The sequence below is a fragment of the Macaca thibetana genome, chromosome 9 (genome assembly GCF_024542745.1).
Source record: "Macaca thibetana thibetana isolate TM-01 chromosome 9, ASM2454274v1, whole genome shotgun sequence".
NCBI lineage: Eukaryota > Metazoa > Chordata > Mammalia > Primates > Cercopithecidae > Macaca > Macaca thibetana.
In genome coordinates, this window is record NC_065586.1 from 92,544,864 (window position 1) to 92,570,320 (window position 25,457).

A 25,457-nucleotide genomic window follows, 5' to 3' on the forward strand; every position below is an offset into this window, starting at 1 on the left:
GTCCCTCAAATAAACCATTTTTATCTACACTGAAAAATCTGCTGAGGGAGGTAACAGTCCTCCTTATTCATCTAAGATGGGACAAGGGGAACACCTGAAGAAGTGTTTAGCCTACACGTGCCACAGCCTTACCACTCTCCGCTGAAAAGTTTCAGAGTAGCTGCAGCAGCAGCAGCACTAACAAACTTACTCCTCACCTTCTCAAACTCTATGCCTTCTCAATATCACACTATAACAGGCACCCACATTGATACTGATCCTCTACCTTTTACCCTCAAAATAGTTTTCCTCTGATTGCTATAGTGACCACAGAGGCAAAGTAACTTTTACGTTACATTATCTGCTCTTTATCCTCTAGAATCATTCCTATTCAAGTGATTTATCCCAATTTTGTGTGCAAATTTTTCATTTTCTCACCACTTTGTATTATTATCTCTATTTTCATTTCCGTAACATAGCAAATTAAGAAAAGAGTTCTGGAATAAGATTGCCTAGGTTCCAATCCCAGCTCACTAACACTCTTTACTAATAAAGGGTGCTCATTGATCTCAGATTATTTCTCTGAGCTTTAGTTTCCTGGTCTGTAGAATAGAAATAGAATAGTTCCTTCACAGGGTTGACGTGAAGATTAAGGGATCAAATGTGCATGAAATACCTAAAGTGAAACCTCAGTAAGTTGGCCACTATTATATAATAATAAATCTTTAATGCTTTAGTTCTTATATAAGTAATGAATTACATTCACTTCAAATAAACACAACACAGAACAACCACTTACAGTAATTATAGGCTAAAATAACAATGCATGACTTGCCTGCTAATATTATACATTAGTGAGTGGTTTCTTATTTATAAAAGTTGAAGGTCTCTAAGTAGAAGAGCTTCTGCATTAAAAAAAAAAAAAAATGAGTTGCCAAATTGTAACACTAACATTTTGAAAAGGAAGCGGCAAAAACTTGGATTCTAGAAGAGATTATCTTCTAGTGGCTCATAAGACTGTGAAAGTACAGCCAGTGTCAATCCAGTAGTGATTAACTTAATCCAGTGTTTAATGTAAAGCACGACTTCTTGGTAGATTTGAAATGTTTTCTTGTATTTAGGGTCCAGTTTATCTGAAATACATTATACCCGAAAATATGAACTACTCACCAGAACTCTGAAGTTTAGATTTGGGTTATTTTAAAGCTCATGTGGTAAATGAATTCAAAAGGTTATATTAAAGAAATACAACCAACACTACAGAGAAATAGCTTTGTTGGTTAACACATATTCATTTCAGTTCAACAAGCATTGACTGAATACCTTCCACATGCAAAGCTCCTTAAGTAGGTACTTTGAGAATTCAAAGGTAAGTTATGACCTGATCTTTACTCTCAAGGAACTTACTATCTAGTAGAGGAAACAAATGTTTAGTATACAGTTAAATATTTAATATGCAACTAAAGAGCCATTCTTTCAGCAAGGATTTATTGCTTGCCCACCAAATGCCAGGCATATAGAGGAAAGAATGCATTATGAACTAAAGTAGAGGCATGAAATATAACTAGAGAAAAGTGTCATTCTGATTGAGGACTTCATGAGGCAGCACCTGAAATGCCTGAATTATAATCGCTACCACCCAGGCACCAGAATGTGTTTGCTTCATAGAGGTTGTGGCTTTGAGCACTGAATAGGGACCTGAGATCTTCTGTGAATGTATAACTTTTTCACATAATTCAAAGACCTAAAATTGAGAATTTCTTACAAATGGTTTTGTTTGCGAAGAAAGAATTACCAAAAATCGTGTCAAGATAGGATGCATACTGAACCAGGAGTTCTTTTCTAAAGAAGTCATCAATTATTTTTCTAACCTTACGTGACTTTTTAATCACTCTTTTTACTATTATTTACAGTGCTTTCTTCTACTCTGATGTTTTCCAGTTCTCAAGGTAAATATGAAGTAACTTAGTAACTGAAATTCTTGTACTTCTGATGAAGCTCTAATTGGATCTTCAACTTTAAAAAAAATGCCTATTTACTTTGTCAAACAGCTATGAACTGAAAGTAACCTCTGTTGTATCTTTAATGGAACATATAACCTTTATAACAAACCACAATGTTCAGTAATGCTAGTAAGTTTTGGCATGTAACAGAAAAATACAGACTACTGTTCATTATTTAATTTGTCTGTCTGCATTTATGATATTTATCATAAATTGTAAGATAAAGGAAATAAGTAACGATTTAATTATGATGGACTTAAAAGATTCCAGTATTAAAACTATTCAAGAATAAAGACATAATAAAGTTAAGTGTAGGCACTTACTCAGTATATAAATCTTCTATCATTGCAACAATAATAACGATGAGAGACACAGCAAATATCTGACATCCAGAACCAATGAGAGAGGAAAATATCAGTGGGTGACTTGATGGTCTAAATACATCTCCATGCACCTGTTTCCATCCATATTCATCTCCTAGGTCTCTATCCTATATACAAATATATAGAGAGAAAAGCAAATCATTCAGAATCAAACTAAAACATAGTAAATAGGTAAAAATCACAGTTGTAAGTTTCCTCCCTCCAAATTTATAGCTACTTAAAGAAATTCAAAATATTGAGAAAATATATTCCAAACTTAAAATGATCACTGCCTTAATAACAATGTTAAAATGCTGAGGTTCAGGAAGTTGACTTCTGGTTGCGCTCAGAGAATCTCAAATAATGGAAAAAGAAAAGGTTTAGTAACAAAAAGAAATGGTCAAATTGGGAGAACAGTGCACTGACTCTCTTAATGTCACTATCAGACACTATTCTTGCCATTCACCTCATAGCTGTACCTCATATACAATCAGGGGCTAGGTGGACAGCGAAAGAGAAGAGTATCAAAACCAGTACTAGATGCCCTAAGAATGCAGAAATGTCCTTTAGCACCTAGAATCTAAGAAAACATATGGGGGAAATATTCGATATGAATGTTTTTATTTAAGAGTCTATATAGCATTTTTTTAAAAAGAATTCAATTTTTACTTTGCAACCTTAGTAAGCAAGTGTTCCTTAAACAGTTTCTAACACAGCTAAAACAATATTTACTAAGGAATAGCAGTCCCTCAAGGTAATCTGTTGTGGTGGGGAGAATCCTAATCAGATACAGTTAAGAGGCACCAAATGCTTTATCAACCCTTTGATACTTCACAATATACCCTAGTATATTAAAATTTAAAATTTTAAACTATTTCCCAAGCCAGGCACAGTGGCTCACACCTATAATCCCAGCACTTTGGATGGCCAACGCTGGAGGATTGCTTGAGGCCAGGAGCTCAGGACCAACCTGGGCAACATAGTGAAATTATCTCTACAATAAATAAAAAAATAGCCAGGGGTGGGGGCTTGTTCCTGTAGTCCTAGCTACTCAGGAGGCTGAGGCAGCACGATCACTTGAGCTCTTGAGTTTGAAGTTACAGTGAGCTATGATCACACCACTACACTCCAGCCTGTCTCTTAAGACAAATTTCCTATTTAATGATACAGTTTACCTATATGGAAAGTCCATTAGCTAGCACTCCATATAACACGCTTTTTGTTCTCTAACTTAGTGAAAGAACTTAGAAAACAAATCTTTCCTCTGAACCCACTAAACTAAACATAAATTAATCCTTCTACCCATTCCCTGAATTTTAAGCAATATTTAACAGTATTAGAAAGTTACTAATACAGGTCTACATCCTCCTAGATGCAATTCTGAAATAAAGAGTTCTAAGAACTAACAGTTTGTTTCTTAGGTCTGACATACTCTTACTTGGTGGCAAAACTTGGCTTGAACTAACAAGAGGTTACACTATTTATTTATCCCACTTCGGGTGAATGTTCATATGTTTTGCTGAAAAAAATAATAGTATTATTTGATTACAGGGCATGGTTATAGAGCACACTGGGCATTTTACATCTTTCTTAACTCTAAAAATCCTGAATTCTGGAAACTCATCTGGCCCCAAGACTTCCGATAAGAAATTATGACCTACCTTCCAACATTTAAAACTTAACACTCAGTTAAAATGTTTTTACAAATATAATGTAAATGTTTACTCACCATATCATCCATTTCTTCCTCTTTGCTGTACCGAGCATAATCTTTTCTTAATGTTCTCATTAAAATCATTGAAACTAAGCCCACCAAGAAGATCACCATCATGAAGGAATTGAAAATTGAAAACCAATGAATCTAAAATAACAGAAAATAAAATGTTACCAACCTGCAATACCAGCCCAAAATTCATAGGTTCCACAAGGACAACTGGATGTTAATGCAAAGAAAAAAAAAGTCTTTAATTAAATCTTTTAGACAAAAATCCAAATTTAAGACACTTTGAGGATGAGTATTTATTATGCTAAGGGGATTGGCTTTCTTTACAATAAGCTCCCATATGTTGAAAACAAGCTACCATTTATATAAATTTTCAAAATCAAAGTTATTGTTAAAAAAAAAAAGTACAATTGGCCAGATAGCCTATACTATTCAGCATTATATGGAAAAAACATGGGCTCTGGAGTCAAACATAGCCAATTTCTGGCTATGTGACTGCAGTTTTCTCATCTGGAAAATGGAGGAGATAATACTTATCTTGTCATTGCTTTGTGGGGTTTAATAATGTATATATAAAGCATGGCACCTTAGATGCTCAGTAAATGTTAGTTCCCTTCTCTCTAACTGAACAATCTGAAAACCTCCTTAAAATACTAAGACTAAACCATTATAGTTGGCTGCCATGGACTTAGGTTACCATTCTGAATGATTTGCTTCACTTGCTCCAGGTTAGTTCATCCTCACCCTATCACCATCATTATGCAGCCCTTTCCAAACGCATGTTACATAGAATATTGAGGCATCCTTTAGTTCCTCAATGTTCTTGAAGCACTTGGCTTTGATTTTATCCACACATTTGTTACAATATTACATCTAGATTCTGGTTCATAGTCACAAGGTACTACTCAAAATGTAGCACATCTGATTTGAACTAGGTCTGTGGCACTGCCCAGTTATTTCTTTATTTACATTTTAATTCCCAAAAGATCTTTAGGGATAGTGCCCAAATTTCTCTCCTCTCTTCAAGGCCCCAATACCATCCTTTCTCCTGCCTTCCCTTGAAGCTAATTCTGTCTTCTACTATCCATCATGACACAATCTTTCCACATCCACATTTTGAGGTGTTTTTTTCTCCTCTCATTTTGCATCCCAACCCCTCCACCTTTCACCAGCATCAGCAATCTCCAAAGGTCCTTATCTACAATGATGTCTACTCCCTGGGGTTGTCATAAAGTTTAAACAACAAAGGTAAGCCTGGCACATCATAAACACTAAATAAAATCTAAAAGTTATTGTTATTGATATTATTCTCTTCTGAAGTGTTTGCTTCATCTTTTGTCCCTCATTCTTTCCATCTTCTCACCTCCCGATCCTTTCAATGTCAATACTTTTCAAAGGAGACATGTTCCAGTTCTTCCCTCACTTCCTCCAAAACACAATACAATCTCACTTTTGTCCCACAAAATTTCTCTCAAAGGCCTGCAATGAACTTCTAAACAGATTCAGCGGCCAATTATCTGCCTCACTCTCCTTGATCTCTCTGCCACATCTGACCTTTCCTTGTCAGGAAAGCATCCTACTTCACTGCTGCTTCTCCTCTTTCATCTTCCATGCTGGCTCCTCCCATCCTTTGTGAACTTCTCCCAAAGCTCCAGTCTTAGTACTCTGCTGTGACTTCTTTAGGTTCTCAGAACTTTTAACCAGCATTCCAATGATGATGGTAACACCCTCTCCCCGACCTCCCATCCCACCCCAAATCACTAGTCTTCTTTCACCCTCATGTTTCAGGTTTTTGCTAACTACAATAATTTCCACTTGAATGTCTTTCTGGAATGTCAGACTCAGACTGCCCTAAAGTACACTCATAATCTTCCACCTCACATATAATACTTGTTTCTGATTCTCTAACTTCTGCTAATGGTACTAACATTTGGCTTTGAAATTTTACAATTATCTCTGGCTCTCCCTTCTCCTTAATTCTTCATAAGTATTATTAAGCATTCTTTTTTCAAAATGACTTGTATCTATCCATTCTGCTTCATTCCCATGCCATCACCTCATACCTTGATAGCACTAATGGCCTCCTAGTTGGCCTGTTTGTTGGTCTCTCCCCTTCCTATCTATCCTGTAAAAAGCTATCAAGGAAATCTTTCCAAAGCATGTTCATATATCACTCCACTATTATAAAACTTAGAGTTGTATACCCTATTTCTCTTATATCAAATCTAAGCTACTTTCTCCAACATTCTATACTCCCTGTAATATGGCCATCTCACCTTATCTTTTTTTTTTTTTTGAGACGGAGTCTCGCTCTGTCGCCCAGGCTGGAGTGCAGTGGCGCGATCTCGGCTCACTGCAAGCTCCGCCTCCCGGGTTCACGCCATTCTCCTGCCTCAGCCTCCCGAGTAGCTGGGACTACAGGCGCCCACAACCGCGCCCGGCTAATTTTTTGTATTTTTAGTAGAGACGGGGTTTCACCGTGGTCTCGATCTCCTGACCTTGTGATCCGCCCGCCTCGGCCTCCCAAAGTGCTGGGATTACAGGCGTGAGCCACCGCGCCCGGCCATCTCACCTTATCTAGTCAGCTTTTCTTTCCATTATATGCTATATTCCAATAAGGCTTATTCCTCTTCAAGAACCCACAAGCACAGCATACTCACTTCCACCTCTGCATTTTTCTCATAATTTCTTCTCACATGGGATCTATTTCTACTCCCCTTAGCAAATTCTACCCAGTCTTTATATTCCAACACAAGCACCTTTCCCTCCATGAAACCTCTTATCTACATATTCCAGTTCTTCATAGATATCCTCCTGCTCTAAAATTCTACAGGTACATACATATGTATTGCTGTGTATGATTAGGACATATGTTAACTTGGACTAACGTGCTGAATATGTGCATGAAGCTGAAGGGCAGTCCTGGCTCTGCTACCCACCCTGAGATTTCAGGGATGGGATAAACTCTACGGCTCTTCTTGAAAAACAGGAGACAGCCTCTTCAGATTATTCCTTACTTCATTCAACAATTTATTTATTGAGTAATCTAGTGAAATTATAAAGGAATCAAGAAATGTAATGTTTTTTTAAATGTTTGCTCAAAAAAGATTATATAAATCTAGTTTATTGTAAAAGTATCATTTAAGGTTCATAAAAGCAATCTATGATTTTCCAAAGATTTTATTTTGCTCCCACCCTGCGATGTTAACCCAGAAAAGCTCGAAAGGGAAAGAAAAATGACACATACCTTCTTTTAGTCAATTTATCAAATTTTTTAAGTTTTATATAATTACTAGTAACTATACTAATTAGACACACATTAAACGTTGAAATTTCTAACAAAAGCTCTGCTATTTTCTAATCTAAGATATATACTAATCTATTATAATGTAGTAATAACCTGAAATTTTATAACATTCCTTTATTCTAAAAATTATGAGATGTTGTATAATTGTGAAATTATTATACCAGGGAAAATACTTCTTAAAAATAAAGAAACCTGATGTCACAAAGACGTTTACTAACCCTACTAATTGCTGCATGCCAGCACCCTCTAGTGTCACTAATCCTGAAGCTGCACCCTCAATTTGTCATAAATTTTAGAACACAACTGGAGATAAATAACTATACCAACAATACTACCTCTTACCTGCTATGTGCCAAACACTGAACTGGGTGCTTTGTATCAACGTGAAATTCTCCAACAGCTCTGCAAGGTACTATAATCCTTGCTTCACTATTAAGGGAACAGAAGCTTAAGGACCGAATCATTTAACCAAGGTAATAGTATGCAGCAAAGCATCAGAGTTTGAATTCAGCTCTAGCTCCTTTGCCTGTGCTGTTAGTCACCGTATTAGAAGCAATCCCTATACTTGCACATCATATCCTCTCCTTCTACTTAAGGAAAACGATGCAGTATTTCTCTCCTTTTTCTCCTGCACTGCCAGTTTTGCAACCTCCACTGAACCCCATCAGCATATAATGTTTTTCTTACATCTTAAAAAAAAAGAAAAAGAAAAATCTCCTAATTCCATTTTCTGCACTGGCTACTGCACCATTTCTTTGCTCCCTTTAGCAGCCAAGCTCCTCACAAGTCCATACTTGCTGTCTCCAATTCCTCTCCTCCCATTCTCTCTTACAGAAGCTCTGTTCAGATTCTGAATGCCCCATCATTATACCAAAATTCTTGTCAAGTTCACCAATGACTCCAGGTTAATCCAACAGTCACTTTTCAGTGCTCATCTTACTTGACCCATCAGCAAAAATTCAGGACTCGTCTCTCGATCCTCCACGATACACTTTCTTCTCTCGGAATTCAGAACACCATGCATTCTTTTTTTCCTCCCAAAGCCCTTAACTGAACTCCCCTGTTCTTCCTAAACTCTTAGTACTGTACCCAGGGCTTAGTCCTTGGTACTCATCTCTCCCTACATTTCCCTTCCTTACCAATTATTACATTCAGTCTCATAGCTACAAATATGATCTATATGCCAATTACTGCAAAATTTGTATCCCTAGCCCAGACCTCTCTCCTGAACTCCAGGACTGATATATCCAATTTGAAGGTCAATATATCCATTTGGATATCGTACAGACACACCAAAACTAACATGTCCCAAACCATACCCTAACCTTCCCCTCTAAATCTCCTCCAAATACAGTCCCAGGGATGTCAGCTCCACTCAGACTAAAAACCCTAGAGTTTATCTCAACTCTTCTTCACCTTCCTATCAATCAGGAAATGCCTCCGGCTTTAACTTCAAAATACACTCACAATCTAACATCTTTTCATCACCTACCCTGCTACCACCCTGATCTGAGTTACCTTACCTCTTACCTGGATTGCTGTATCAGCCTCTCCACTGTTCTCCCTGCTTCTACCTTTGACTTCCTGAACCCACATAATAATCTGATCCTTTTAAAACAAAAGTCAGATTTGTTGCCCCCCTGCTGAAAACACTACAGTGCTCCCCAGCCCCCTTTGCACTCAAGAGTAAAATCCAAAGTCCTTAAAATGACCATGGATGATCTGGCTCCTGCTACCTCTCTGACTTCATCTTCTTGCAGGTCCTCAAACCACAATAAGCATATCCTCCCTTTAATAGGCTTTTCAACGGTGTTGCCTCTGCCTGGAATACTCTTTCCCCTAAATACCCACATTACCCACATTTTTAATTTCCTTCAACTCCTTCAAGCTTTTGCTCAACAGTCCATTTCAGAGGCTTACCTTGACTACAGAATATAAAACTGTAACTTACCCGACCCCCGGTACTCTTGTTCTGCTGTCTACTTTTTCTTTTTTGACACACTTCTCTTTAAATACAGTATGTTTTACTTATTGTATTTATTTCACATCTCCTCAACTAAAACATAAGTTCCTAGAGGGTATAGATCTTTGCCTTTATTTTCTAATGTATCCCTACTTACCTAATACAGTGCTTGGCAGATAGCAGGTGCTCAATTAATATGTGTTGAAATAATAAATACAGTATACTGCTCTATCGTGAAAATACTAAAAGGCAGTCTTTCCCCTAAGTTGTCAATGCCCAGTGGGGCTAGAAACAAGGCAGACCTAAGAGTTCCAGTAGGGAGTGCCAGTTAAGACCCTTCATATCCTCAAATGTTATCTAAATCTTGAAATTATCTGCATCCATACCCTCAGGATTGCCTGAGCATTATACTTGAGAACACATAGCAGGTGGAGTTGAGGTGGGGATTGAGGTAGGGGAGAAAATTTTAGCTCCAAGAGTAATATGCTAAATCCTTCAGTAAAAACAGTCCAGGCAGGGCGCAGTGGCTCACGCCTGTAATGTCAGCACTTTGGGAGGCCAAGGCAGGTGGATCATTTGAGGTCAGGAGCTCAAGACCAGCCTGACTAACACGGTGAAACCCCATCTCTACTAAAAAAATACAAAAATTAGCCAGGCGTGGTAGTGCGTGCCTGTAATCCCAGCTACTCGGGAGGCTGAGGCAGGAGAATCGCTTGAACCCAGGAGGCCGACGTTGCAGTGGGATGAGATCACGCCACTGCACTCCAGCCCAGGGGACAGAGCAAGACTGTCTCAAAAAGACTAAATCCCAAATAGCTTAATTGTTAAAATCTTTGAACTCTGAGGAAGATCAGAAATAGTGATAGGTTCCAGTAGAGTCTAAGAATGGAACCTAACAGTAATATGTAAATCTGAGACAACAAAAACTTACGGACCATCTCAAAAATAGGTGATTAATAAACTTTAAAATTCTAGTCCAAAAGATTAGATCAAAACAAAGAAGCAGCAATTCAGGAAGAAAGTCAGAAGAACAGATATATCCTCTTATGCCCTGTCTTTTTATCTCCATCCTTGAGGACGAAACCACCAAAACAAAGTGTGATTTTTGCTATAAAGAATCAAAACTACCTGTACAAAACCAACACTAATGTCACTGCCTTCATGAACTAAAATTCAGCGAGTATCTGTCAGTGGGGGATGGGAGAAGTGGGGTGGGGGGCATTTCTTCCCATTCTTGACGTTTCTTTCTACATGGATGGATTTCCACAAGCAAAAATTCCTGATCTCAATCCACTCTCTCATTACCTCCCTCTGATGCGCACATTCTGTTCCTTCTCACACCATAAGTTGTATAAGGGCAAGTGCCCATGTAGGGAAGCCTACAATATACTCTTGAGTGTGTTAAGTCTAATTCTGAGTTTCAGTAGTAAGAAGCCCACTTGATCACAGATATAAGCCACATTCTCCACTACTCACCCTATTAGAAGTCCAATGCGCTATCCATTCTGCAACGCAGTCACCTAATATTCACCTTATTAGTGATATTTTGGCTTCCCATATGTTATATTCTTCTTTGTATATCTCTTAATTGGTTTAAACCACAAGCACAAAGAAGGAAGTTTTTTTATTGCTCCTCTAAAACTCCCTATCGCCCTTACGATTTCAAGCTCATGCTTTAAATCACTATTAGCTAAATCTTTTAATCCACCATCCTCAACACAGTGCCCTGCAAATGACAGATGCTCAATGTTTGTTAAACGAATTGGTGTACATATTCAATGTCTTAAATTACACTATTTACCTACCCGATGTTGGAAAAAGGACGGATCAAGGTATTTGTCAAATCGATCTTCAAATTTTACATCTGACTTTTTCCATTTTACCTGAAAAAAATTTTTCATTTGAAAATAAAGGCCAGTAAACAAATAATCTGATGACAGAACTCTGAGCAAAATACAGAACTATTTACACACACCAAGAATTAAAATTCACTAGAGAAATGGAGGAAAGTTACTTACAACATGAGAAATGGAAACAGTTATGATAAAACTAATCAACTTTTCTGTTTATTGACAAAACTTAACAACTTTCCTTAGAGGGGTCATTTCAGTTCTCAAGGGACTGTTTACTTTCGTTGACTTACATATTATGACCTGATAAATGTGACATGAACTGAATTAGTATAAGCTCATATCACAAGTGTCTAAATCAATTAAAATAAGAATCTGTACATCTGCCTGGTGTGATTCTGTCCTGCGCAGCTGTTCTCTTGAGCAGAAGTCATTTATCTCTGTCTGCCTTCTCTCCCACCTGTGTGCTGCCACCCCATGGAAGATTCGATGGACACAGACATGTGTCCCTGAGGCCCCAAAACTATCTTTTCGGTTGTGAACTAAAGGCCAACAAAGATTATCACTTTAAGGTGGATAATGATGAAAATGAGCATCAATTATCTTTAAGAACAGTCAGTTTAGGGGCTGGTGCAAAGGGCTGCACATTGTTGAAGCAGAGGCAATGAATTACAAAGGCAGTCCAATTAAAGAAACACTGGCGACTTTGAAAATGTCTGTACTGCCAACAGTTTCCCTTGGGAGCTTTGAAATCACACCACCAGTGCTCTTATGGTTGAAGTGTGGTTCAGGGCCAGTGCATATTAGTGAACAGCACTTAGTAGCTGTGGAGGAAGATGCAGAATCAGAAGATAAAGAGGAGGAGGTGAAACTCTTAAGGGTATCTGGAAAGCGATCTGTCCCTGGAGGTGGTAGCAAGGTTCTACAGAAAAAAGTAAAACTTGCTGTTGATGAAGATGATTATGATAATGATTTTGATGATGGGGAAATTGAAGAAAAAGCACCAGTGAAGAAATCTACACAAGACAATCCAGCCATAAATGCACAAAAGTCAAATCAGAATGGAAAAGACTCAAAATCATCAACACCAAGATCAAAAGGACAAAAATCCTTCAAAAACAGGAAAAAAAACCTCCTAAAACACCAAAAGGACCTAGTTCTGTAGAAGACATTAAAGCAAAAATGCATGCAAGTATAGAAAAAGTGCATTGAACAGTCCTGGGCACTACTGGTAAATTAAGCCCAAAGATGGTGAGAAAGGAAAAGGAGAAACAAATATAGTCCATAATGAGTATCATCAACAATCCAGAGTGAAGTCTTCTATTTTAATCTCAATCCCCTTTTCTGATTTGCCACGGATGCCTCTTCAGGCTGGAAACAATCTCACTCTTGGTTCCCTAAAGCACTTTCTTCTGACTGCTGTGATTCAGTGAACCTTGCCCTTTGCTTTCTATTACTTGTGCATTTGCCTCACCTCTGACCATGTTCTGGATCACCTTTGTATCTCCTTAGCTGCTCAATAAATATTTGAACGAATAATAATAATAAAAAAGATTCTGTACATCTTTATTTTTAGACTGCATTACTTTAATTACAACTATAAAATTTCTTCATTAAGTTCAGTTATACAAGGATTATTTGCATCAGGTACATATGCACAAAGCTTGAAAAACTTTCAAAACTGACTATTAGCAATGGACTCATTCCAGTTACGAGGCAATGACTGGCAGAAAGTCTGTCTACACTGAATTTCTCTCTCATTTCCACTATTTTTAAGCCTAAGAGAACAGAAATAGCCTGACAGTTGCTAAAAGGCTCTGACAAGCTCTCACTGTGCATGAGTATATTATTCCAAATGACAGAGCAAACCATGATAAACTATCTATCCAGCAACTTTCAATACAGCATCACTTCTATCTGCAACATTAAAAAGGAAAGGGAAACAACATGAAGTACTGCAATCTAAAAACATAACCATAAAAATGCATGACTGGGTTAGTCTAATTACCCAGTTACAACAGTAAACTTGACTGTACCAAAAGGTTTAGGTCCTGCAAAGGCATAACTGGTATCTAATACTACAGACCTGAAGCAAATCCTCAATTTGCTTTTAGGAGGCTTACTTAGATACACTGAGAAAATATAGTTTTAATAATATTCTGTTGCATCCCATTTCAAGCTACATATTCATCTACTAAAGCTCAAAGCCACAAATTGTTGACATTAGGTCACAAACACTACTTCCTACATTAAATGATTTAAATACTTACTGAATATGACATCTGGATTTTAGTATTTGGAACCAGTTTCACCTTTCCTTCACTAGTTAGATTAACATCAACAATTCGATTTCCATTAAAACCTATTTCAAGTTTTTTGTAGGTCCAAAGATAGTAATCTTCTCCATTTTCATCAGCCTCACCAACAATACCTAAAAAAGAAAAAATACTTTATGCAAGGTAATACCACTTAATATTTAAAATATCCTAGAAGCTAAAGGCTCATTACGTTTGTTTTTTTTTTTTTCTTTCTTAATAAAAAAGCAATATTACCATTATTCTTCATGGTTAGAATAAGGCAAAAGTGCAAACTGGACTTCTACTCTTCATTAACTACTCAGCAAACACACGTCATGGTCATACTACAGTGAAAAAGTGATAAACAACTCAGCATAACCAAACACTAATTTGATTCCCAAAGTTCATGTTTTGTCATTAGTATCATTTTCATTGTAACAATTATCACCTTATATATGTATACTACTGATAGGGTTTGGATCTGCATCCCCACTCAAATCTCATGCTGAAATGTAATCCCCAATGCTGGAGGTGGAGCCTGGTGGGAGGTGATTAAATCACAGGGGCATCTTCTCATGGTTTGACATCACCCCTACTTGGTGCTGTCATTGCGATAGTGAGTTCTCCTGGGATCTAATGTTTAAAAGCATGTGGCACCTCCGTCCTCTCTCCCTCCTACTCCTGGCCACTCTTGGCTTCCCCTTCACCTTCCGCCATGATTGTAAGTTTCCTGAGGTCTCCCCAGAAGCTGAGCAGATGCCGCTATGCTTCCATTATAGCCTGCAGAGCCTTGAGCCAATTAAACCTCTTTTCTTTTTAAATTACATAGTCTTAAGTACTTCTTTATAGTGGTGTTAGAATGGAATAATACAACTCCCTAATATCTCAAAATTTCAGGGAAGTGCTTACATCACCATCTGCCAAGGTTACCCAGCTACTAGTGGTCAAATCAAAATTAAAATCAAGGTTTCCAGATCCCTAGTCTAGTACTTTCTCTAATAACCTATGATCTACCCATTCCCAGTAAGATGTACACATGTATATATAGTACCAAAACTTAACATGTCTCCTTTTTTTTTTTTTTTTTTTGAGACGGAGTCTGGCTCAGTCGCCCAGGCTGGAGTGCAGTGGTGCGATCTCGGCTCACTGCAAGCTCCGCCTCCCGGGTTCACGCCATTCTTCTGCCTCACCCTCCCGAGTAGCTGGGACTACAGGTGCCCGCCGCCAGGCCCGGCTAATTTTTTTTTTTTTTTTTTTTGCGTTTTCAGTAGAGACAGGGTTTCACCGTGTTAGCCAGGATGGTCTCAATCTCCTGACCTCGTGATCCACCCGCCTCGGCCTCCCAAAGTGCTGGGATTACAGGCGTGAGCCACCGCGCCCCGCACATGTCTCCTTTTCATACCTCAACTACTGGATCTGTCCCTGGGAAATCAGCAAAATAAAAGGAACGCTGAAAATAAATGGCAATAAGGATGCAGTTTAAAATTATCACTTCAATCATAATTTGGGATATTGGAAAAAAAAGATCCGCAATGTTAGGGAAATATTATAGGTGGTAGCTGCAGATACATCTCTCATGCCCTCAGACTGCCAGTTATTTGTCCAATGCTCCCCACCCAAGCCTAAACAGTTCCCAATAGCTTTATGCTCTATAAGTTACTCCTTAGGGCCTTCCCCCTATGCTTTAGTAAGTATTATGGAAAAACATAATCATTTCTTATAAAATACTATTTATTAACCAAAGTGATTCTAACTGGTACAAATTCAAGAAGTATAGTTTTGTTTTGCTTGGGACTGTAGGGGGATAATGAAATCCTTCTTTTATCTTTATTTTTTATTGAAACAAGGTCTCACTCTGTCACCCAGGCTGCAGTGTAGTGACACAATCATACCTCACCGCAGTCTCAAACTCCTGGGCTCAAACAATCCTCCCACCTCAGCCTCCAGAGTAGTTAGGACTACAGGCAAGTGCCACCATGCCTGGGTAAATGTTTTATTTTTTGTAGAGACAAATCTCATTATGCTGCCCAGGCTAGTCTTAAACTCCTGGCCTTGGCTTCTCAAAGTGCTAGTATTACACACATGAGCCAACACACCCAGCATGAAATCCTTCTAATAATTAATTATTATTATTATTATTTTTTTTTTTTTTGAGACAGAGTATCACTCTGTTGCCCAGGCTGGATAGAATGCAAGGGTGCAATCTTGGCTCACTGCAACCTCCACCCGCTGGGTTCAAGCAATTCTTGTGCCGTGGCCTCCGAAGTAGCTGGGACTATCGGTGTGCACCGCCATGCACAGCTAAATTTTTTGTATTTTTAGTAGAGACAGGGTTTCGCCAGGCTGGCCATGGTGGTCTCGAACTCCTGGCCCCAAGTGATCCACCCGCCTTGACCTCCCAAAGTGCTGGGATTATAGGCATGAGCCACCGCGCCCAGACAATAATGAATTTCATAAAGGTTTATTTATCTATCTACTCTGAAAACCAGACTTTGGGGGTAAAGACATAATTATATCAAGTAAGAAGCTACTCTCTAAGAGGCTTTTAAAAGACTCTGAAACCTTTACCCCATGAAAAGTCAGATACAAAGTTTGTTTTGTTTTTTTTTTCCTGACAAGGATTCCCCATGGTTCAGACATTCAAGGACATCCAAAAGTATTTCCCCAAACAGGGCATATTCTAAAATCCCAGGGCTATAATAAATTTAACACAGGAAAGCAGTTGCCACTGTTGCTAACGAGCCCCACAGCTATGACTGAAAAAATCTAAAGCATGATGGCTTATGCTTATAATCCCAGAACTTCAGGAGGCTGAGGCAAGAGGATTGCTTGAAGCCAGAAGTTCAAGATTAGTTTAGGTAATAAAGCAAGACACCTTGTCTCTACAAACAAACATACACACACACACACACACACACACACACACACAGAGCCAGGCGTGGTGGTGTGCACCTGTAGTCCCCGCTGCTCAGGAGACCAAGGGAGAAGGATCACTTAAGCCCAAGAGTTCAAGGCTACAATAAGCTATGATGGCATCACTGTACAAACCTCTAAACAAGGGAAGACAACTGGGAAGAAACCTGTTCTCTCAAAAATGAAGGAAGCCCAAATCAATGGGATTCCCTGAACTACAGGCTCAGAAAAATCTAGTGAATATTCAGAACACCTTCCTATCACTGTCAGAGCTGATCAAAGATATGTCTATGTTACCATAATAGTAACTGCAGTCATTTATATGAAATGCTTACTACATATACCTAATTAACATGCAACACAGTAATGATGATGCATATAATTATCTCTTGACATTAACTGTCTTATAAATTTCATCTTAGTATGATATTAAACTCTGATCTGGTATGTTCAGACTCTGATAGTTTACTGCTCATGACAAGAGTAATCTGCTAACCATTTTAAGAATTAGAAGAAACATTCATTATACATAACAGCAGATTTCCAGAGACAAAAGAAAGAAACAATTAGACAAAGATGTGATCAAACATACTGGCCATGACAGTGGGCTGTACTTTGCATTATAAATAATTTAATCAAGTCCAACATAAATGATTTTGGATTATTCATAAATTGGCATTAACTATGCCATAGTTCTTCTCTACTAATATGGATAAACAAGAGCAAAAACATAAACATTTTTTAAATTGCAGAGTTATGGCAAATAACATAGGAACTAGCAAAATAAGCCATTCAAGAAACTATCATACCAAGAAAATACACTACCACAGTACCAACATGAGAAAAAGAGAATGAAACTTCAAAATCCTATTAGTCCCTTTAATTGTATTTAAAAAAACAAATTAAAGTAAGATATGAAAAAAATGGAAGCAGAAAAATTTTTTAGATTGTTCTAAGCACTTTTTCATTCTTGAATCTGACATGTTATACTATATAAAAGTTACATTTTAGGCAAGTTTCATGTAAGGCATGGCAATGTCAAAAATTCTTCAACAGGTGACCATAAAACTGGTATTAAAATCATTCTGTAAAAAACAGTGAAAACACATTTACATCATGATCCAGTATACAATCACCTTAACAGAGTCTTTACATAAATTCTGATTATGCAAATTTTCCCAAATCTTAAATACAACATACAATACTTACCCCATATTGGTAAATCATCTATGTACATCTGGTACCAGTAGTGATTTTTTATGGCATATACAAATGCATCTCTCTTTTCTTTATCTAAATCAATTTCACAGTAAGTGGCTGGCATCACATCATCTGCATAAAATTACAATTGCAAATTAGCCCCACTAGTTTGCAAAATAGTTACATTAAAAAAAAAAAAAAAAAGAAAAAAAAACCAACATTTTCTAAAGTTAAAACTTCTATTCACAATAGTTGAATCTGAGTGACAAATATGGGGGGTTCAGTGTACTATTCCTCCCTTTTTTTGTGTATCTTTACGACTTTTTATAATGAAAAAATTTCAATCATCTTTATTTTCAAACATTACCTAAGTGAAGAAATCATCCCTTTATATAAAGAAAATTATACAAGAAAATTTATAAAGTAACTTTAAAATAAATTGATTTTAAAAACAAAAAAAGCTTAAACACATAACAAAGTTTGTATTTAATATATACAAAAGCTCAAGAATATGATCATAAACAGAGATAACCATTTCTAGCTATAAGATCTCTCTGAGATAAACACTGATTTTAACATTCTTGGAAAGACAAGTTACTAGAAGTCACAGATTCTACGAAAACACCCAGTGACTATTCATAAGTAGGAAGATTAAAAAGCAAACCTCTACTCAGCAAGCATCACTGTTTATAAATTGCCTTAAAGTCCCCTAAAGATGAGTCATTTTCCACTGTTGACTGCTTTCAAAAATACTACTACTATAATTCTATTCAGATGCTTTCTAACTTAGTAAATCTAGTATTTCAAAAATGTACCTATGTTTCTAATAAAACAAAAGAAAATCCAAAAAAACCTACAAATACTCAACATGTCAATCAAAAGAAGTTGTTTTGGTATATTAAGCAATCAGAAAGAAAATTAAGAAATCATTCTGAACAAGAACAAAAAAGAAAGCACAAGTTTGTTTTTAAGTTCTATACTATATTTGTACTATAATATTGGTTATTTGAAATATACAATGCAATTTCTCTAAAGAAACATTATTAAACTTTTTATTGATCAAAAGTTCTTAAACATAAATTGTAGCTACATCATTTAGTGGCTCAAAGAAATAGCAACCTAATTTATAACTCAAGATACCTAGCAATATATCTCCCCAACCCTTAACAGAGATAATAGCTTCCCACATTATAGACCAACCTAGAGTGGGTACCCCAAAACTACAACACCAAAGATGGCAGTAAACACTGAAGTCCCATGGAAGAATGTCAAGGAAATGTCATCCTCAAAGTATGGGAAGAAAATTAATTTGTCTCCAACAACGACTCCCATATAGATTTTCTTTCTGCCCAAGCCCTCCTAGGCAGCAAGGAATTTAGGATTTTCCTGATGGCAAAAAAATAAAAAACCCTGAGGCTAAGCAGTGAAGCAACAGAGGGTTAAAAAATGAGATTGCTTCAAAGGATTTCTATAGCAGGAACTAGAAAAACTGGCAGCAAGAGGTCCCCAAATGGGATCTCCATGGAGTGTGATAATGAACAAAAGGCAGCAGGCAACTGCAGCTACAGAAGGGATATTCAGAACCAAAGGAAGGTCCAGGCTTAAGGGACAACAAATGGCCACCGTGGCAGTAGGGGACCTCACAGCTACCTCTGCAAAGCCATTGAATTTATTGCCGTTAGAAACAAACATTAATTAATAATGGTCATTAACAATGTGGTAGATTTAAGTAGGAAGCTCTGAAATATATACAGTATGGCATTTATCTGTATAAAGCTTTTTTTTTTTTTGAGACGGAGTTTCGCTCTTGTTGCCCAAGCTGGAGTGCAATGGCGTGATCTCGGCTCACTGCAACTTCCATCTCCCAGGTTCAAGTGATTCTCCCGCCTCAGCCTCCTGAATAGCTGGGATTACAGGCACATACCACCAGGACCGGCTAATTTTTTGTATTTTTAGTAGAAACGGGATTTCACCATGTTAGCAGGTTGGTCTTGAACTCCTAACCTTAGGTGATCTGCCTGCCTCAGCCTCCCAAAGTGCTGGGATTACAGGCGTGAGCCACCGTGCCTGGCCTACCTGTATAAAGCTTTTAAAAGATTCCTCAGAGTCTGAACTTTAGTCCAACTCTTTGTTTCCCAACTGATATATCTGCCTCTATGCTCAAGCCAAACTCAATTCCCACATACCTTGTGCTCTCTTGGCCTCTGAACTTTTCTGCTTATGCTGTTAACTCTACCTAAAATGTCCAGTCTAAAATCCTCCCCATCCCCCAACCCTTTCCTCCACAAAGGAGTCCCTGATTCCTCACTCCCCATACTTCTCATACCCACTCCCATACCTCCCTTATGGTATGTAGGCCTGTACCATTTTCTACCTCATACCAGTATCTTGCTCCTCAAAAACACCATTGGTCTTGAGTGCTTTGTCCATAACTGATTATATCCTTTTTATCTCCAGCCATGCCTGCTTCAGTACCCTGCACAGACTAGGCACTAAACAAATAAACCAAAAATTTTAAGCGCATAATTTTCCATTTATTTGGCAAAGGAAATCACTAGGCATATTAGGGTATGTACCTATACATGCATCTGTGTATGAATAGTGTGCATGTTTGTACAGAAGGAGAAAATGCCAATTTATGAACAAATGAAATTTTTGAACAGAGTCTCTGAGAAGGATTGATAAACAGGTCTTGAAGAATATCTTTAACTCATGTAAAGTCTAGAAACAAAGCGTGTTAAAAGGGAAAAACTATTATTATGACAGGCTATATAAAAAGGGTGTTGGTTGGTCACATTTTAACGAAATTCTACTTCCAGGCAGGTGGACAAATACAAACATCACAAATAACTGGAAGAGTCTGGCTGCCCAACTGAAACAGCATTTCCCTCAGGAGGTTGCCAATTTGAAGATAACTAATGCAATGTGTATGAATATGCCAAATTAATATTCAGCACTCTATATATCTGGAAAACAATCTGAAAAATCTACCAGCATAAATCAGTGCTTTAAAATTACAATAGGCTATATCTTTCGAAGATGAAACATACATCCATGAATCTGAAAAAGATGCAATTAAGATTTTACTAATGTAAATAGTTTTTACGAGGGAAAAAAACCAAAGTAGTAAAGTGGCAAATGTTAACCTCATTTTTCAAACAGAAAGCAAGGTTAGGTAGATTCTGGACGCGACGCACCAATAATCTACCATCAATTCCCAATAAAACTCCACGCTAATAATTGAATAGGCAGTGAAAGCACTGAGAAAAGAAAGTGGTAATTATTCATGAGTTCTCTAAGAACACAATATGCCATACTTCGTTTACTTTCTCTTTTGATAATATTACATTTGGAAAACGAGAAACAGTCTACCTCTAATTCAGCAGCACTTGGCAAAGTCTCTCATCAAAGAAATCAATATATAAAAATTTATAGAGAAATAAGCAGAAAGGTGAGGTTTATTCTGAGCTCTAGTATCCAGTAGCTATGTGAATAAAAAGCAAGTTACTTAACTTCCATGAACCTCTCAGTTCCCTTAACAGAGATAGCATCTATGCTATCTCCTTCCCAGAGTTAAGAATTAAAAGCATCAGGCCAAGCGCGGTGGCTCACACCTGGAATCTCAGCATTTTGGGAGGCCCAAGGCAGACTGATCCCTTGAGCCCAGGAGTTCGAGACCAGCCTGGGCAACATGGCAAAACCTCATCTTTACAAAAACCAGAAAAATTAGACAGGCATGGTGGTATGTGCCTATAGTTCCAGATACTCAGGAGGCTGAGCCCAGGGAGGTTGCGGCTGCAGTAAGCTGTGATGGGACCACTGCACTCCAACCTGGGCAACAGGGAGACTCTGTCTCCAAAAAAACACAAAAAGGATTGAAAGTGCCAATATATTCACAGAAAATGTTCTTAAGTTTCCTTGGGCCTCACACCCCTTTGAGAATCCAATGAAAGTGATCTCTCCCTTGCCCACCCCCTGAAAATGCACATTCACACAAAATTAAGGTAGAATTTCAGAGGGCCTGAAGACCCCAGAAGCCAGAGCTCTTGGTTGAACTATGCATACCCAGAGCCTACCATAGTGCTGGAATGCAATAAGATCCTCAAGAACTGCTGAATGAACTAGAGGAAAACAAGAACTGGAAAAACTGATATATTCACAGTTAATTAAATAACTATATAAAAAGTATTGATTAAATGACCAACCTGACTAGCAGTATAAACACTGTAATTTTTTCTAAATGACAATTTCGCAACCTGTATCAAAAACTGCCTTAAATATGTTTATACACATTGATTCAGTAATTCTACTTCTAAGAATTCATCCTAATAACAGATTCAGAGATGTACTGAAATACTTACATGCAACAGCAGAGAAAGAAAACCAAAGAAGGATGGAAGGAAGGATCAAAATATCATACAACTAGAAAATGGGAGAAAAGGCTGGGCACGGTGGCTCACACCTGTAATCCCAGCACTTTGGGAGGCTGAGGCAGGTGGATTACGAGGTCAGGAGATCGAGACTATCCTGGCCAACATGGTGAAACCCCGTCTCTATTAAAAACACAAAAATTAGCCAGGCATGGTGGCGCAAGCCTGTAATCCCAGCTACTCGGGAGGCTGAGGCAGGAGAATTGCTTGAACCAGGGAGTCAGAGGTTGCAATGAGCCAAGATCGCACCACTGCACTGCACTCCAGCCTTGTGACACAGCAAGACTCTCAAAAACAAAAGAAAGAAAGAAAGAAAATGGGTGGAAAAAAATCACAGTATCCAAGTTACACAACACTATGTAGCCATATTTTTTAAAAGAGTAATTAACAATATGGGGACAAGCTCATAAAATGTCAAGAGAACAAAAGCAAACAAAAACTATATATCACTTACTAAATGAATTAGAATGTGCTTAAAACACTGTCTGGCACATAATAAGCACTATATAAGGATTTGTTAAATAAACTTTACAAAAATTATATATATAATGAACTCAACGTTCACATATTTAAAACAATGTGGATAAACAGAAACACAGAAGGACTGACGAAAATACAACAAAATGTTAATGGTAATTATAGCCAGTTTATATTTTCCTGTAGTCACTAAATTGTGTATTTGAACTTGTATCACTGTTAAAATCAGAGAAATATATATGCATACACATTCCTTTAAAAAACAAAAAACAGAGATGCCCATATTTATCAAATCTGCAGTTAGTACAAGGTATAAGAAATCAGTAATAAGAACTGACAAATTTCAGATTCAAATTATTTGGTCTGGCTAAAACACTTTGGTTGAAACCAACAGGACAAAACATTGCACCAAGTTCCCAGACTTCCACTTACAAACAAGGCAGATTTAACCACAAGTATGTTTCTTCTCTCTCCTAAAACACATTAAAATGTCAGTGAAGGAATAAAAAGGATGTTAAGTCCACAAAGACGAAAAGAAGAGAAGACAGTGGGGAAAAAAAAACATATATATATATATAAAAAATACATATATATAATGTGTATATATATATACAAAATATATATTTTTTAAAATATATATATATATATTTTTTGAGATGGAGTTTTGCTCTTGTCGCACAGGCTGGAGTGCAGTGGTACAATCTTGGCTCACTGCAACCTCTGCCTCCCGGATTCAAGCAATTCTCCTGCCTCAGCTTCCCGAGTAGCTGGGATTACTACAGATGCCTGCCACCACCCTCGGCTAATTTTTGTATTTTTTTGGTAGAGACAGGGTTTCAGCATGTTGGCCAAGTTGGTCTCGAACTCCTGACCTCAAGTGATCCACCTGCCTTGGCCTCCCAAAGTGCTGGGATTACAGGCGTGAGCCACCGCACCTGGCCATGGGAAAAAGATTTTAACACATTTTTTAGGAAATGGAAAACAGTTGTAAGATGACAAACTACTAATAAAGCAGGAGAAAACATAACAGGAGAGTGATGCTTGTAAGGGAGGGAACTGGTGTCACAGAACCCAAGAGACACTCAGGACTTGGAGGCACTATAGAAGCTAGGGGGACAGATGTAGGACTGAACACAAAGGGAACTGTATTAAAATATTAAATATGTACACAGACGGGTTGGATAGCTAAGTCCCCTCCTCTACCCTTCGTACAGCTAGACACATACTGTACCCTCAACGTATCCCTGTAGTAGGCCAGTGGCACCTTTCTCTAGAGAACTTAAACCAGAGGGGTTCCAGAATCAGGGACAGCAGGAACAGCAGAAGCCAGGGACTGAAAACAGCATGAGGGATTACCTAAAGTAAACATCTTCAGGCTGAATAAATAAACCTGCCATCCCCCCAATCCCTTTTTCTCACCCCTTGGCCTATATTCCCCAGGCAGGTATCTGGAGGGAAATACTGCATAGTGAAGATAAGAACAACCAAGATTGAGAATCACTGAACTAAAAATATATAAGGCTCTAAACAGCCCTTGGCATCTCTTCATATCTGCAGTACTCTCAACTTACCAATTAACTCTAAAGAAAAAATACTTGTAAAATAATTTCAGCCCTCTGTTAAGTTGGGAAATTCAAGGAAGAAAAAAGTTCAAGAGAAGATCAATAAAATAAACAGAAGGAAGGAGCCCTGTAGAAGTCACTGACTTTTCCACAATTAACACCTTTCGTTATACTGCAGGAATTCTCAAACGGGGGAAGGGGCAGGACGGGTGGGTGGTGATCTCTTCTGGTTAAGAATTACTATTCCAGATCATCTAATGTTCATAATGAACCAATTATCATAACAACAAGTAGGCACAATCCGTCTGGGTGCTAGACAATTTATTAAAAGCATACTATGTCTTAATAGCTAAGGGTGCAGTGGTGAACAAGATTGCTATTATAATAGGCTAGTGCAGCAGCTTGGGGATAAATCAAAGTCTATAATCAATAAACTAACATTTCATAATCACAAATACAAAATCAAGTTGGAGTTACAGACCCATACTATGTGCTATTAGTATTCCTAATTACCACTTTTTGAATATAAACTATATACCAGGAACTTTGATAAATGCTTTATATGCATTCTCATTTAAACCTGACACCTCTATCAAATACGTATTATTTCCCACACTTCACAGATAAGCAATATGAGACCAAAGAGGTTGAATAATTTGCCCATGACCACACAGGTAAGCAGAGGCAGAGCTGGATGCATCAAGTCTCTCTGACCCCAAAGCACATCTTCTTTCCACACTATGATGGCAAGATTCCAAGAGGTACCCTCTAAAACTGGAGGGTACTGAATTCAACCCAGGTTCAAGGAGGCCTAACCTAAGTCAGTCCTTCTATATTTAATGCATTTTCTTAAAATGGTCTCAATTTAGCATTTTTGTCTAGTGCTAGAATATAAGATTTTTTTTTTTTTTTTTTTTTTGGAGACGGAGTCTCGCTCTGTCGCCCAGGCTGGAGTGCAGTGGCCGGATCTCAGCTCACTGCAACCTCCGCCTCCTGGGTTCACGCCATTCTCCTGCCTCAGCCTCCCAAGTAGCTGGGACTACAGACGCCCGCCACCTCGCCCGGCTAGTTTTTTGTATTTTTTAGTAGAGACAGGGTTTCACCGTGTTAGCCAGGATGGTCTCGATATCCTGACCTCGTGATCCGCCCGTCTCGGCCTCCCAAAGTGCTGGGATTACAGGCTTGAGCCACTGCGCCCGGCCAAGATTATTAGCAAGAAAAAGTTGTATATAAAATCTTAAGTGAGAGGCATCCTGTATTACACTAACATTAGTTCCTTTAAATAGTCTCTTTAGTAATCTTCATTTTACAAAACGATACCAATCCATGGAGCCTGACACAATCCACTAGGTTAAAAAAAGATGTGTGTGTATGCATAAACATGTATGTAT

General features: G+C 37.9%; 2 protein-coding genes and 1 pseudogene across 2 annotated transcripts in view; 2 read left to right on the forward strand and 1 right to left on the reverse strand.

Annotated features, from left to right (window-relative positions):
- PGAM1 (phosphoglycerate mutase 1) overlaps positions 1-25,457 on the forward strand; it is a 1,080,404-nt gene that overhangs the window by 153,733 nt on the left and 901,214 nt on the right. The window lies entirely within an intron of this gene.
- Positions 1-25,457, reverse strand: part of TM9SF3 (transmembrane 9 superfamily member 3) — a 72,034-nt gene that overhangs the window by 32,333 nt on the left and 14,244 nt on the right. Inside the window, exons 3-7 of the mRNA XM_050802891.1 lie at positions 17,607-17,729; positions 13,458-13,618; positions 11,143-11,220; positions 4,074-4,205; positions 2,306-2,472 (exon numbers count right to left, since the gene is read on the reverse strand). Of these exons, the coding sequence (XP_050658848.1) occupies positions 2,306-2,472; positions 4,074-4,205; positions 11,143-11,220; positions 13,458-13,618; positions 17,607-17,729 (661 nt within the window). The remainder of the gene's footprint in view (positions 1-2,305; positions 2,473-4,073; positions 4,206-11,142; positions 11,221-13,457; positions 13,619-17,606; positions 17,730-25,457) is intronic.
- LOC126962093 (nucleophosmin-like) lies at positions 11,665-12,399 on the forward strand (annotated as a pseudogene).